Source organism: Cricetulus griseus, assembly GCF_003668045.3.
Source record: "Cricetulus griseus strain 17A/GY chromosome 1 unlocalized genomic scaffold, alternate assembly CriGri-PICRH-1.0 chr1_0, whole genome shotgun sequence".
Taxonomy (NCBI): domain Eukaryota; kingdom Metazoa; phylum Chordata; class Mammalia; order Rodentia; family Cricetidae; genus Cricetulus; species Cricetulus griseus.
In genome coordinates, this window is record NW_023276806.1 from 198,963,004 (window position 1) to 198,978,975 (window position 15,972).

The following is a 15,972-nucleotide window of genomic DNA, read 5'->3' on the forward strand; positions in this document are numbered from 1 at the left end:
TCTGTACCTATTGATCAGCATCTGTCTGTTGTCCCCACCCCAAAAGTCATTTCCAAGATTCTCTTCAGTTGTCTGGGAATGGAAGAGCAGGGATAAAAAGGATAGGAGAGGAGGAGAAGACAGTTCTTTTTAAAATTCTGAAACGCCTTTTAATAATCATCTTTGATGCAAAACCAATGAGTGAGTCCAATAAGGTGAAATCAAGGAGGCAGTTTAAGGGCTATGTTGTGAATGCATGGGGCCCATGCAGCAAATTATATAGAAACAAGCTTTCAAGGCACTGGTTTCAGATTTGGGGTCCACCTGACCTAGTCCAGCGGACAAAGGCCTCTGGGAAGCAGTAGGCTGATTTACTCTACAAAGTCTGCTTCTCTAGGAGCCTGCCTGCCCTGTGTGGAAGGACCTGAGTACTTTTTTTCCTGTGCTTGTTCAGGCTGCAAAGCTGCCTGACCACATGGGGCAGAGCCATTGGAACACACTAATCTTAAATGCCAGTGGCCACACTCGAGACAGGAGCTAGGCCTGGACAAGCTATTTCCTTCAGGCAAATGGGAACATTTTCTTGGGTTTTCTCCTCCAAGTATCTTGATGTGAAAGCAATAGTACAAGGAGGGGGCCTAGATGAGGGTGACATCTTTGCTCCTTTCTGGGAGAGTCACTGCTAAGGAGAGAAGTACAAGCCAATGTAGGGAGTCCTACTGGCTAGCTTATGTTTAGAGTTTCCCTCTACTCTGCTCCATCCCTCTCTTGGTGGCTTCAAGAATAAAATAAGGGCATTTGATCTGGTAGAAAAGGGAAAAACTTGTCTTATGACACTGTCCTATTTAATGCCATTCTACTGACAGTGCGGCATTGCTTATGCTGGACTATGAGACCTTTTTTTTTTTTTTTTAATTTTGCCTGTGGATGGTGTGTATGTGTGTTCCTCTCTGTAGGTGCATTCGAAAACCCAGGGTTGACATTAGTTGTCTTCTTCAATTGTTCTCTACTTTTTTGTTTGTTTTGTTTTTCAAGATAGGGTTTCTCTGTACAGCTGTCCTGGCACTCGCTCTGTAGATCAGGCTGGCCTCGAACTCACAGAGATCTGCCTGCCTCTGAGTGCTGGGATTAAAGTCCTGAGTCACCACACCCAGCATTCTCTGCCTTCTATATTGAGACAAGGTCTCTCACTGAACCTGAAGCTCATCAGTTTGGCCAGTCTGGCTAGTCAACATGCTTGGGGGATTCCTTTGCTTTCCTCACTGAGATCAGAGGCAGGTCATCATTCCTATCCAGGTTTTATGTGAATTCTGGGGATCCAAACTTGGGACCTCATGCTCGGCCAGCAGTCACTTTATCCATGGAGGAGCCACCCATCTCTTTAGCTCACTCATTTTTAACTAAGGTAAATGAGATATATATAAAGGTAGCAAAATTTAAAAAGTGAGGCCTGTATAAGAAAACCAGTGATGTGAAATGAGGGCTCAGGGACAGAGGTTGTCCGTTTGCAGGTAGGGCACCTAAGCAGTCAAAAGGTGGCTGCCTCAGGAAGAAGAGATCAGATGGAGAGGGAGTTGAGTGACCTGCAGGAGGCCAACCATTCAAAGCCATCCCTCACTGGTCAGCCCTCCTGTCTTCTAGACTCACATGTGAGTGTGAGACGGTAGAAAATTCTTCAACACCCAATTAATTCTTTTCCTTTCTAGAAAACAGAACTTAATGAGAATGGTCTTGTCCACAGAACCAAGTGAGTCAAGCTTGTGTGTTTAGAAAACTCCCTAATAACAAAGAACATCTGAGAAGAGACCATGTCATGTCAGGTGGGGACGGTAGTGAGAGGAGCCAATTCCCTAAGAGGAATTAAGCATGGGGCTGGGTAGCCATTGGTGTCTGTGGCCTGGCTGTGCTTGGCTTCTGTCGGCACCAGGATACTTCTTGGTATTAGTTTGATTGTCAGCTATGCAGGCACAAAGAGTCTATTTCTTTTCTTTTTCAGGCAATGGGGAAAATAGGCAGCTTTAGTTGATTAGGAAATCAAATGTTCAGGTCCTGCTGGAGGAACTGATGGACCAGCACAGAAGGAGGCTCAGATGCCCCTCAGGGCTCTAGGGATCCCACCAGAGAGAGAAGTAAGAATGTCCCCTACTTTGCTGCTGGTTGGTCTGTTCACATTTACCTCCTTTCTTTACTTCCTGCCCTTCCGCTACGTAGACACAGTCCTGAATAGATCCCACTGACTGGCACTTGGAGGCAGCCTGCCAGAACTCGGGCAGGAAGGACAGAGCTCAAGTCGCTCTATGTGTCTAGGATCCCAAGATGGTCTCTTTGGGGAGGGATCCCCAAGTGCTCTATGCCAGTGCCAGAGCACCACCAAGTTGCCTGGCCAGAGACGACACTGGCAGGGGAGGAAGAGAGCCCTGTCCAGCTCACACGCTGCTCATTTGCACAAAGAGCCCTTTCAGAGTTATTGGCTGGCAGAATTACTCCTGGGCTTTTTTCAGTGCCTGTGCACAGAATACCAATCAAGCAGCCTCACTGGGCTGCCACACAAACTAGCCACAGTTACCAAGTCAGAGGCACAGAATGAGGGCTACTCTAGTCAGGCTCCCCAGAGGCGAACCCCAGTCCCAACTGGGAGCTGTGGAACTGGGGCTTCAGTATGCTCACTAGAAACAGAACCATCTCAATCTGGTATCCTTTATAGAAAAAATTTAAATAATCCAAGGCAAAAAGTTCCTATTTGCTTCTCACTTGTAGCACCTTTGTCTGGTAGTGACACAAAAATTGAAAGATGAGGATTTAGGGTGGGGGTAGTATTCTGGGGTGGGAGAGAATAAATTTCAGGAGTCATGCTAGCTACAGATATTCATTAAAAAGAAATGAATCTACCTATTGGCTCTGGTCAAATCCAGAAATTGTGATAAGAGGCAATAAGTAAATAGGAAAAAAAATACATGTATGAACAAACCAGCTAACCAACCAAGTAGGGTACTCTAACCTGTCTAAGCATGAATGAGTAGTCAGAACCCTAGCTCCTTTATTTCAACATCAACACCCACAACACCACCAACACCCACATCCTCTAAACAAAGGCAACATTTGCAGGTATAAGCTGCACTGTGAAAATGTGGACTAATAGCAGGCCGAACGCTGAGTAAATCCAGCTCCCCCAGAAGCTCCTATCATAATAAAAAGGACGAAGCATCCAGGAACCTGGGTGCCAGCCAACCCACCCATAGCTCATTTGATGACTCACGGGGAAGCCAATGGTGTGGCCGATTCTGGCATTCCCAGTGCTGCACTCCCCTCCATCTCTGAGCATCAGCACTCCTTTGGTTAAGAACAGTATGCAGTGAGGGTGGACACCTCAGGGACTGAGAGATCACTTTAGCCCTAAAGTGTATGTCCTTTGATTCTCTCCCTGAAGTCCCTAGGGTGGGTGAACGAATGCATGGTAGAGCAACCCAAGTTGCTAGGTCAGTACAGAATAACGAACTGAAGTTATACCATTTGGAATTAGGAAAATCCTAGCCGTAGCTAAAGCTGGCAGTGTAGGACTAAAAGCAATTGATGGATTATATAAAGCAGCTTGATAGCCAGAAATGATGATCTACAAAGAAAGCAAACAAATCAAGGAGGTTGGCAGAGAGAGAAGGTAGTGGCATCATGGCACTCACTGCTCTATAAACTGCAGGGGTAAGAATGGCTTGTAGGTCGTGGAAGAGCAGCAAGAAAGCACATAAGGGGATCCAGCCGGCCAAGCTGAAGAGATTAAAAACAGGGAAGTTCCACATTTGATTATACCTTTTAAAATTAGCCCAAAAACTGCAGAGAGTGAATGTAGAAAGCATGCTCCCACTTACTCACACATTCTAAATACTGAATTCTCAGTAAGGGCTCCCAGAATATTCCCAGGAGAGTGGCCTTATGTCTAGTGACTTTGTTTTCCTTAAAAACACCCATGGTGGAGGGAACAGGATGAAACATCTTCCCTCTAGGCAAAAGGCATAGAGTCAAAGACAACACAGAAGGACCAGGAGGCCTGGGCTCCCTGGCAGGCTAGACACTCAGTTGTTTGGTACCTCCTTTAGAGTGTGTTGATGGGATTGTTTGTTCTGTTGTCATGCAAAATTTAGGGACTGACAGCTATTAGAGAAGGGACAGAAGCTGGGATTCGTCACCCAGCCCTAACTGTGCTTAAGCTCAGGAGCTCAGTGGGGTATTTATAGCCGCCTTTAAATTTACCCAACTCGCCATAGGGGGAGGGAATGGGGCGCCCTTTACTGCTGCTAGTGGTGATTGTCCTAACATTCTTTAATTAGCAAAAAGCGTTGGCACAGCCACTTTCAAAGCATTTGATATCACTGTCCTGGTGTTCTCTATTTCAGGCTCAACAGCCCTCACTGGCTTAGCAGAAAATGCACTTTAGCAGAATTGAAAATGACAGGCACCTGCAGATGTGACTGCAGGTATGTCTGTACACCTGTGTCCATTCTTCAGCTCAGCCCTCACACAGTCATAACTGTGAGGAACCTGGATAAAACTGTCTCTTAGAGATCGATCAGCAGGAACTAGGAAACTGGAGAAATCTTGAAACGACCAGGATCTTCTTTAATTTTTATTGCATTATAAAAACAAGGCTGACAAACTTACAGTTACCTTTTCAGACAATGGAGCTTAGGACTAATGCTATCCATGGGGGTGGGGTTGGGTTCTGAGCTACTCCTCATGAGCCCAAGAACAGTTCTTGTTCTGGGATCATTATTTCCTACTGCAATGAAGGGATGAGAACAAGAAAGAAGGGCCAACATTGTCCTTCCATGAGGGTCCACAATAAACACACTAGCAAACACACAAACAAGATCATCTCTGGAAATGTTATAAAGGTGATGAAATTGGTTAATGTGAATAACTCTGATAGGTTACTTAAGTCTCTGTTTGGAGACCAACTCAAGAAGCTAGCCTAGGGATGCTAGAAAGTAGAACCTAGGTTGAGGACATAGCAAAATTCCAAAGGAGAGAATCAAGGTAAGAATATTCCAGCATATGATGACCAGTGTTATGCTGGGAGTTTGGAGGAGTTTGACAAAATGTCAGGGCAGAGGTTGAAGAGAAAGTAAGAAGGCTGAGGAGCTGCGGTACGCAGCTTGGTTGCTATTCAATTTATGAGGCAAATGGAACATTTTAAGTAAATCAGTAACATAATCTGATGTAATGTCACCAAGACACTTTAGTGGCTATGGAGAATAGAAATAGCATGGATAACCCATGACTAGCAGAGATTACTTTAGCAATTCTGAATATAAGTTCAGTGGTCATATGGATGCTGACACACTGATAAGCTAGGCAGAGTACATGGATTTGGGATCCATCTCGAAGTCTAAGAATAAAAAAAATTAACTGCTAGGCATGGTGGCACCTGCTGAGGCAGAGGCAGGCAGATCTTTAGAAGTCCGAGGCCAGCCTGGTCTACATAGTGAGTTCTAGGACAGCCAAGGCTACATAGTGAGACCATGTCCCAAAAAAGTATTAACTGTTAGAAATAGTAAAAACCACTTTATACCTTGAATGAAGAATTAGAAGTCCTAAATTAGGAGCAATGCCAAGAGCAAGTGACCCTAAATAATAATTAAAAAAAAAAAAAGAGAGAGAGAAGGAATTCACTCGAAAACAATTCTTTTCTATATTAACTCCCATATTAAAACAATAGATGCTATTATTACTATTTACTGAGACCAGCTATGGATCCCAAAACTTGCTGGCAGCCCAATATAACAGAGTAAGTTAACTACACATGAAAAATCGGAGGCTAAAGAATTATATATATGTAGCATGTAAGAAGCAGATCTGAGATTTAAATCCAAGTTTGTCTGCCTCCAGAGACACTTCATAGCCACCATTGTGCTTTAATGCTTGCTAGATGTGCCTGCAAGCACACACCCACACCCACCGTACAATGTACTTTTTTTTATTTTTTATTTTTTTTTTGGTTTTTTTCGAGACAGGGTTTCTCTGTGTAGCTTTGGAGCCTATCCTGGCACTCGCTCTGTAGACCAGGCTGGCCTCGAACTCACAGAGATCCTCCTGCCTCTGCCTCCCGAGTGCTGGGATTAAAGGGGTGTGCCTCCAATGCCCGGCATACAATGTATCTTGTAGAATGTAGTTTGGGGACATGCATGACTCTAACAGATACATCACATATGCATCTGTGAAGCAATTAATTGTAGGCACAGACCCCTAATTCAGGATCTAGTTTGTACCTGGGGTTCTTGATTATCCTGTTAGGCCTTGAATCCAACCAGAATTGTCTAAATTACAGACAGGAAGGGAAGGAAATGAGGCAGTGCTCATGGAGGCAGAGCCTGAAGTGATGCATGGACAAGGCAAGGGACCAGTCAAGATTCTGGAAGGAGCAAAGCCCTGATAGGTCATGAACTCTGAGCTTCTAGACCTCCAAAAGAATTTGTTGTTTGAAGCCATCAACTGTGTGGAAATGTGTTATGGCAGCCACAGCAATAAAGTCACTCATTACCTCTGCAACCATAACAAAACTTAAATCTACCAGACAAATTGGGAAATCTAATGGTTTTCACTCATAGAGCTGGATGTGTTAACAGCATAAGTACCCAGAAAATGTTACTAAATTATTATTGCTGCATACAGGTAATTAAAGAAGGGAAACCATTGGTGCCTGGATGGACTAGTGCACCTGCAGAGCGGGGAGGGGTGTTTTAGGTACTTCACAGGACTCTCTGAATTCCTGGCTCGTACATGTGACAGGCAAGAATGGCACTCCAAGATGATTTTCCTGAGAAAGCAAGAGGCAGCTAGCAGTCAGCTTGGGAACCTAACCACAAAGAAGCCACCAGCAGAAAAAGAGGCCTCTGCATTCTGTATAGCTCCCTGTAACCCTTCCCAACCTTTTTGAGACAGCATCTCATATATCCCAGGCTGGCCTTAAACTTGCTGTGCAGCTGAGGATGACCTGAAGCTCCTGATCCTCCTGCCTTTATTTCCTGAATGTTACAGATGTGCTCTATGATACCCAGTTAATGCCATGCTGGGGAGAGAGCCCAGAGCTTTTGTTTATGCCAGATAGGTCTGAGATGTTTCACACGGCCAGTTCTTTGTAATTGTCATTAGCCACCTTGTTTTAACTGAAGTTTTAGAAAATTGCTCTTGATAGGCCCTGTGGAGTGTCTCCAACCACAACCCCTGCCACTTTCCATATTGGGGACTTAATCTAAGGCGTTGAGCATGCCAAGCTAGAGATCTACCACCAAGCTACATTCCTAGCCTATTTCCTTACTTTCTTCTTCTTTAGTTTTTAACACCTCTCCAACCCTGACTTTCTTTAAAAGAGCAGAGATTTTAGAGAAAACAACAGCGAAATCTGGGGCACTAGGAAAAATGGGTAACTTTAGAGCATCTGTGTTGCCCTGAATCATCCACTCAAGGAAGAAAAGCTGTTCTATTTATGATTGTGGGCAGTAACAGCAAAGCCTCACTATGAGATCACAAGCAAGAAAAAAATGAACCTCCTTTTATGATGGATGGAAACCTCCATGACCAGGTGATCCAAGACAGGTATTTGCACACAAGAGGAAGTGAATGAGAAACACAAGATTCCACATGCTCATTGCACTGGACAAGAGGAGGTGACTACTTCTATGGAGAACATTTCCTACTTAAAAAAAAAAAAAATCATTACAAATTCACCAACCAGGATCTTTCCTTGTCTTTTGGACAACAATTTTCATATTATTTTTTCTTCCTTCTTCCTGTTCCTGAAATCCCTTCCTTTTTCTCCTTTCTCCCCTACTCTCATTCTGTTCTTGTTGGACTTCCCAAGAAGGGACCCAGAAGGATATTGGAAACAAGATGGTACCTTGCTATTTCTGGCAAACCCTATGAGGCATTATGGACATCTAGTGGCTGCTTAGGATAAAGCCTCAGGGACAGCAGTGTTGTCAGAGTAGGGAGTGGGCTAGCCTGACACTCCTGGGTTCCCCTCCATGATCAGTCTTTTGACTTCTTATTAAAGATCCAAGTCATTTGGAAAGGCATATCAGCACTATCAATGCCCTACCCTTAACCCCAAACTATCAAAACGTAATATGTCTGTTCACAAAGAATACAGTGAAGGCATTTGGTAATATCTTTAAGCCCAGGGTTTAAAGCCTACAGTAATAGGACAGAAGGACTGAGCTCACAAGGAACAAACTTTGGTATTAACTAGTCATGTGACCAGTTAAGTCATTGTGCCTCTCTGAGCTTCCTTAACATCAGTAAAGTGAGAGGCCAAATCAGGATGACCCCCCCTCCCCCAGAGGGTTTCTCTATTTAACAGCCCTGGCTGTCTTGGAACTTGTTCTGTAGACCAGGGTGGCTTTGAACTCACAGAGATCTGCCTGCTGCCTCCACAGCACAGGGATTAAAGGTGTGCATCATTACCGCCAGGCACGATCATCTCTCTCTCTTAAGGAGTCTTTAAAAGTCAACATTCTGTGATCTATGAGCCCTTTTCGTAACCAGCTCTGCTCCAGTCCTGTGGATGTCTAGATGAAACTGAAGGAAGCAACCATTCTCTCCTCAACTTCACGGCCCATCTCCAAGGCTGGGCTACAATCCCAAAGGACCTACCTTCTTCTCAAGCTGCCTGTCTGAAAAGGAGTGAGAACCATGAACTATGAGAACAGAAAGGAACTTTCTAGTCCATTTCCTTGATTTTATAAACAAAGAAATCAAGATTATGGTTCATCATGTCTGACAGTGACAGGGAAAAAACACCCAACTAGAACTCAGTTATCCCAACCTCAGTATAAGGTCCATTCTTCAAAACCGAGCTGCTGATCCAGGCCTTTCCCAGCCTCTTGAACTCTCTCCGGCACTCTTGTTAACAGTGTCTATGTGAAAACTGACAGTATGCTCAGCCCAGTGTCCTTCCTATTTAAGTATAAGTTGCCTTCTTCTCTTATTTCTTGGTGGCACCAGTCAGCACTGCCAGTTGCGAGGGGCAGCACACCACAAGAAGAACTCATTTACCTAAAGTGGAGGCGGGAGTACGGCAAGCACCACAGCCTTTAGTCTACAGGTTCAAGGAACTTTTCTGAACTAGCTGGCCCACGGAGGGCAAAGCAGTACCATGGAGAGCTCCCACCGAATTTGGAAACCTTGGCTTTCATCAACAGCAGCCACATTTGACTGCGAGATAAGCTCATTCCTATATAATGGTTTCGTCCAACTCAGCCTACCCCCCCCCCATCAACTTTCACAGCACCTAGATGTGGGGGTGATGGGGTGGCAGCTGTCATTTGCTGAGCCTGGAGCTGAACATATGGAGCCCAGTCGGTCTACACAGACAGGAAACCAGTTCAGGCAGAGCCCCTCCCTCTTCTGCCCAAGGAAGTGGGAGCACCATACTTCAGTACTGGTGCCACCCAGACCCTGGTGATGCTCCTGCTCCCCCAGTACTACAGCACTTTCTCTGCTCAATGGCAGCTGTGTCAAGGTAGATCCCTGGTGTTCCTTCTAGGTTTACTTTTGCTGGGCCCACAAGACAGTGGTATCGTATGGGTTACACATGAAGCTTTAGTGAAGAGTGCAAAGGAATGGAGGCACTTGGAGGCTCATGCCTGCAATTCCAGCACTTCAAAGACTGAGGTCCGAGGACTGCCATGAGTTCAAGGCCAGTCTGGGCTTTAAAAGGAAACCCTGTCTCCAAGTGGCAAAAGAGGAAGAACTACTACAGAGCCAGATGGATTTAGACCAACTTCTTATTTCTCCTCTTGATCTCTCATCACCAGTGAGACAAGTTTACAGGACTTATTATTTTCTTAGTTCGTCCTCTGACACTCTGATTTCCCATACACCCTTCACTGAATGTTCACTCTCTCCCAAGCTTGGCCTGTGTAGGGGTACAGTGGATATTGTGTTAGTAATGAAATTACTGAAATTAGCCGACTGTCACTATCTAGCAGTAGGACCCTAGCCAAGTTATTGTTTGCCTTAGCTAAAAGCCTTCACCTGGAAAATGGAGACAGCAGGTGATCATTTCACTGGGGCTAATAAAGATTTCACCAGATACATAAATTCTTAGAATGGTGGGCACACAAACACTGTTGAGTAGGTGGATAAAATTTGACTTCATTCCTCTAAAATACCTTAAAGAATCATTTCCATACCCAAGTTCCCTGATATCAATCTGTGTGAGTCCTGCCAGGGTTCAAGTCCTAGTGCTACACACACACACACACACACTTACTCACTCACAAAATGAACCATAAACTAAAGGCTCAGAAATATTATGTTTTTCCATGACAGCAAACGTAAGCTATAAGGTCTTGGGTGAAGGATGGGGACACTAAGTTGCCCACACTGAAACTTTCCAGGACTTGAAGGTTTAGAGTTTTGGGCAGCTGATAACAATGAGTTCATGATTGTGTTGGAGTTGAGAAAGTTGGGAAGTCCTGGGCTTCCTCATTCTTAAGCAACAGCACACCTGGGAACAATGGAGTTAAATAGCATGCTTGTTAGATAATGGGAAGGTAAGGGGTTGTTATCAAGGGATGAGCCTGGAAATAGAGCATGGTAAACCCGGCTTATTCTACTGGACCTACACGACAATGCTGAGCTATAGACTGTTTCACTCGCACAGGGAGAGAAAGGAGGGTCTTTTATGAGGGGAACAGGTTAGTAAATGCTGACCTACGTTTTTGACATTAGCCTGCCAAAGTAGGTATTAAGGGCAGAACTACCTTTCCAGTGCTCAGAGGGAGAGAGAGAGAGAGAGAGAGAGAGAGAGAGAGAGAGAGAGAGAGAGAGAGAGAGAGAGAGAGAGAGGGGGAGGGGGGGGGGAGGCTGGTGCTGCTCAAGGGGCAGAAGGCATAGAGCACCTTCCTGGTCCCTGCATATCCGGGAGGGAAAGGGGGCGACAGGGAGGCAAGGCTGCAGCTCCATGAATGAACCGTGGGTTGCGCCATGGGTTCTGGGAGCTCACCTCAATCCTTCCCAGGTTGTCATTCCCTCAGCGTCTTCAATTTGGTCTTTCCACTGTTTCCCGCCCCCACAGCCCTCATTAAGAAAACTATCATTTAAAACCCCAGTTACAGCCGGAGGGGGTGAGAAGTGTGCAAGGGAGGGGACTGGAAGGACAGGCACAGAGCAAGGCGAAGCTTGGGCTCCTGGTCTTCTGACTCAAAGCAGCTCTTACGTCCCAGCTGCCCGCCCCTGAGTCCCCACCATCCTGCAGATCCAAACTCCTGGCCGCGCAGTCAGGCACCCCGTCAGCATTCAGCAGGGGTGCGGATGACGCGGGCGCTCGCAGGAGGTCGGCCAACTGCAGCAGCCCCAACGAGGGCCGATGCACACGGGCCCCCCGAGCCCAGCAGTTCAGAGCTGGAGGGTGGTTGCCGCGCCGTTCCCCGCTGCATCCCCGCACCGCTCCAGCCTATCAGGGGCCATCCAGCCACTCGCTCCGACCTGATCAAAATAGCTGCGAACGCCTGCGACTAGCGCGCGGCCCCTCACTTGACGCTCACTCCGACTCGCTCGCCCGGGGCCGCAACGATCGTCTGGAGGGGGCGGGGAGGAAGCTGCCGGGGAGGGGGGAGGGAGTGGGGAACAAGGAGGAAGGAAGGAAGGAAGAAGGGAAGGAAGGAGGGAAGGAAGGAGGGAGGGAGGGAAGGAAGAAGCCAGGAAGGAGGCAGGCAGCCCTCCGCGACTCGGGGCTGCGCGGCGCGGGCCGGCGCGCGCTGGAAGGCGCGGCGTTAACCCCTTGAGGGCAGGCGGCGGAGGGGGAGCGGTGTTAATACATAAGAGCACTGCATCACGCTAATCTTCTCCCAGAACAGTATGCGTCAGCAGTACATTCACGTTCTGACTGAAGGACAAAAGGATGAGAGAGCAGTCTGCGTGGCTGCCGCCTGCAACACCGCGAGCCCGGCGCGAGGAGGAGACGGTGGGCGCGAGCGCAGGGCCCCGCTGCGCCGCCGCCGCCGCTAGCAGCGAGGACCATGTTCACGGGCTCCGAGCCTTTCCCGCAAGCGCGACCCCCACTGCTCACGCCGCCGCCCCGCCGCCGCCGCCCGCCAGCGCTCCGCCTGCAGCGTCCGCTGGCAGCTCGGCCGCTGAAGGCTCAGGAGCCCCAGCGGGAACTCCACTCTCTGCACAAAGCCGGGCCGGCGGCCGCGGAGCCCAGCATGGCGGCGGCGGCGGCGCTTGCGCGCTGCGGGCTGCGCGCCGCCGCCGCCGCGACCCGCGCCCGCCCCCGACTCCCTGAAGGGGCCTGCGGTGCGGGCGCGACCGCGGGCGCTGCGCGCTCCTTCGCTCGCGGACCGGGTCCCGACGCCACGTCCACGCCGCTGCCCCTCCGGGGTTGGACGGATTACCGCTCCTCGCGCCAGCAGACGGCGGGACTGGAGAACTGAGCCCAGGTTTTTTTTTTTTTTTTTTTGGTCTTTTTTAACCCTTCCGAGAAGAGGCGAGGAGAAAGGGGGTGTGTGCCTAGGGAGGGCGAAGGCGCAGCGAACACCTCTTAACTCTCGCAGCCCCGCGAGCTCACGACTGCAATCAGCTGCCGCCAGCTCCGGGCTGCCGACGCCGGCAGAGCGGAGTGGAGAGCAGCGCAGCAGCCGGGGAGCGCGGCCTGGGCGGCTTCGGGGCGCCCCCGCACCCCCATCCCCCGCGGCAGCCCAGGGAGAGGGCTGGGGGCGCCGGAGACACACTTTGGCGATGAAGCGCCTTCCCCCGCGGCTGGAGCGAGCTGGTGCCAGGGTCCAAGGACAAAGCAGGGAAGCGCTGGTGGCGCCGCTCCTCGGGCTCTCGGGGGGGCATGCACCTGCATAGCCCGCCGGGCCTTGGCTCTCCCTGGCGCGCCTCAACTCCGCGGCTTCGCCGGCTCCGGATTTACTAGAAGCCATTTTGTCTCCCCCACCCCTCCCCTCCCCTCCCCTCTGCCCTCCCTGCCCCCACTACTTCCCCCTTTGTTAATTAAAACTAAAGTCAGAATGGGAACGATGTACCCGGCTCCCGTGGAGAAAGCTTAAGGACAAGGCGCTAATTCTTTCCTGCTTTCCTTCCGAGGTAGGTGACAGCAAATTGGGTGGGGATGGTTGCAACGTGGGAGAGAAAGTCTTAGCTTTCTATGGGCTGGCCTTGGGGGTGGGCTGGTGGCTGAGGGGCCGCTCTGTAGTTTGGCAGGATTTATCTAGGCCGATCTGCTCGTCTCTAATCGCCCCCTCCCCACCTCCTTCTCCAGATGGAAAGAGGAGCTCCTAGCTCACTTAAGCCGGGGTAAGGCTGGTTCTCTTTTCCAAGCCAAAATCCCAGGCGATGGTGAATTATGAACGTGCCACACCATGAAGCTCTTGTGGCAGGTAACTGTGCACCACACCTGGAATGCCGTCCTGCTTCCCGTCGTCTACCTCACGGCGCAAGTGTGGATTCTGTGTGCAGCCATCGCTGCTGCCGCTTCAGCCGGGCCCCAGAACTGCCCCTCCGTCTGTTCCTGCAGTAACCAGTTCAGCAAGGTGGTGTGCACCCGCCGGGGCCTCTCTGAGGTCCCGCAGGGTATTCCTTCTAACACCCGGTATCTCAACCTCATGGAAAACAACATCCAGATGATTCAGGCCGACACCTTCAGGCACCTCCACCACCTGGAGGTCCTGCAGCTGGGCAGAAACTCCATCAGGCAGATAGAGGTGGGGGCCTTCAACGGCCTCGCCAGTCTCAACACCCTGGAACTGTTCGACAACTGGCTGACTGTCATCCCCAGTGGGGCCTTTGAGTACCTGTCCAAGCTGCGGGAGCTCTGGCTTCGCAACAACCCCATTGAAAGCATCCCCTCTTATGCCTTCAACCGGGTGCCCTCCCTCATGCGTCTGGACTTGGGGGAGCTCAAGAAGCTGGAGTATATCTCGGAGGGGGCTTTTGAGGGCCTGTTCAACCTCAAGTACCTGAACTTGGGCATGTGCAACATTAAGGATATGCCCAATCTCACGCCCCTAGTGGGGCTAGAGGAGCTTGAGATGTCCGGGAACCACTTCCCTGAGATCAGGCCTGGGTCCTTCCATGGCCTCAGCTCCCTCAAGAAACTGTGGGTGATGAACTCACAAGTCAGCTCGATTGATCGCAATGCTTTTGATGGGCTGGCCTCCCTTGTGGAACTCAACTTGGCCCACAATAACCTTTCATCTTTGCCCCATGACCTTTTCACTCCCCTGAGATACCTAGTGGAGTTGCACCTACACCACAATCCTTGGAACTGTGATTGTGATATTCTGTGGCTGGCTTGGTGGCTTCGGGAGTATATTCCCACCAATTCCACCTGCTGTGGTCGCTGTCATGCTCCCATGCACATGCGGGGCCGTTACCTGGTGGAGGTGGACCAGGCTGCCTTCCAGTGCTCTGCCCCCTTCATCATGGATGCACCCCGGGACCTCAATATCTCTGAGGATCGGATGGCAGAACTTAAGTGTCGGACTCCCCCTATGTCCTCTGTGAAGTGGTTGCTGCCCAATGGGACAGTGCTCAGCCACGCCTCCCGGCACCCACGGATCTCTGTTCTTAATGATGGCACCTTGAACTTTTCTCGTGTGCTGCTCATTGACACTGGAGTATACACATGCATGGTGACCAATGTGGCAGGCAACTCCAATGCCTCGGCCTACCTCAATGTGAGCTCGGCCGAGCTCAACACGCCTAACTTCAGCTTCTTCACCACAGTAACAGTGGAGACCACAGAGATCTCTCCTGAGGACATCACACGAAAGTACAAGCCTGTTCCCACCACATCCACTGGTTACCAGCCGGCATATACCACCTCTACCACGGTGCTCATTCAGACCACCCGTGTGCCCAAGCAGGTGCCAGTACCCTCGACAGACACCACTGACAAGATGCAGACCAGCCTGGATGAAGTCATGAAGACCACCAAGATCATCATTGGCTGCTTTGTGGCAGTGACTCTCCTAGCTGCTGCCATGTTGATTGTCTTCTATAAACTTCGCAAGCGGCACCAGCAGCGGAGTACAGTCACAGCTGCCCGGACAGTAGAGATTATCCAGGTGGATGAAGACATCCCAGCAGCAGCATCTGCAGCAACAGCAGCTCCATCCGGTGTATCAGGTGAGGGGGCAGTAGCGTTGCCCACAATACATGACCACATTAACTACAACACCTACAAACCAGCACATGGGGCCCACTGGACAGAAAACAGCCTGGGGAACTCTCTGCACCCCACAGTCACCACTATCTCTGAACCTTATATAATTCAGACCCATACCAAGGACAAGGTACAGGAAACTCAAATATGACTCCCCTCCCTCAAAAAACTTATAAAATGCAATAGAATGCACAAAAAGAGCAACTTTTGTACAGAGTGGGGAGAGACCTTTTCTTGTATATGCTTATATATTAAATCTATGGGCTGGTTAAAAAGATTATATTAAAATTTAAAAACAAAAAATCAAAACACAACTATTTTCTAACTTGTAAGTTCTATTTAAAGGGGGAGGGAAGGGAATCTTGGCAATGATGTGGGTAGGAGCCTCAAGTCAACTGGTGTAAGGTGGAAACTGCTCAGACTAAACAAGCTAAAACAACCAACACCCCTAGAGAAGGCAGGGTGTGGGCTGCTGGGGTAGGAAGGATAGAGCGCAACTGTCATTTTTTAGAAGATGCTTCACAGGATACAGGAATACCATTTCTACAGACATCTTTCTTAAGCTGAGAGCCGTCTTTACAGATCTATCTTATAAAAAACATTTAAAAACGCATCACAAATTTGTACTGTGCCAAAATGTTGAGAGGCAATAATTTTTTTCCTTCAGAGGCAAAGGGGAAGATAGATCTGTAAATATATTTTAAGTAGGAAAACCACCAAAATTCAAATGAATCCTTAAACGGGCTGTTTCTTTGTCCATTTGCACAAGTCCTCTGGGTTTGTGCCCTAAGACTTGCATGTATCTCCCTGACAATGCTTTCAGGACAGCT

The 15,972-nt window shown here is 49.0% G+C and overlaps 2 protein-coding genes across 2 annotated transcripts in view; one reads left to right on the forward strand and one right to left on the reverse strand.

Annotated features, from left to right (window-relative positions):
* Snd1 (staphylococcal nuclease and tudor domain containing 1) overlaps positions 1-15,972 on the reverse strand; it is a 399,500-nt gene that overhangs the window by 46,155 nt on the left and 337,373 nt on the right. The gene's annotated exons all lie outside the window — the stretch shown is intronic.
* On the forward strand, positions 13,338-15,293 carry Lrrc4 (leucine rich repeat containing 4). The gene has a single exon (XM_035451008.1). It carries the CDS (start codon positions 13,338-13,340, stop codon positions 15,291-15,293), a length of 1,956 nt encoding a protein of 651 aa, XP_035306899.1.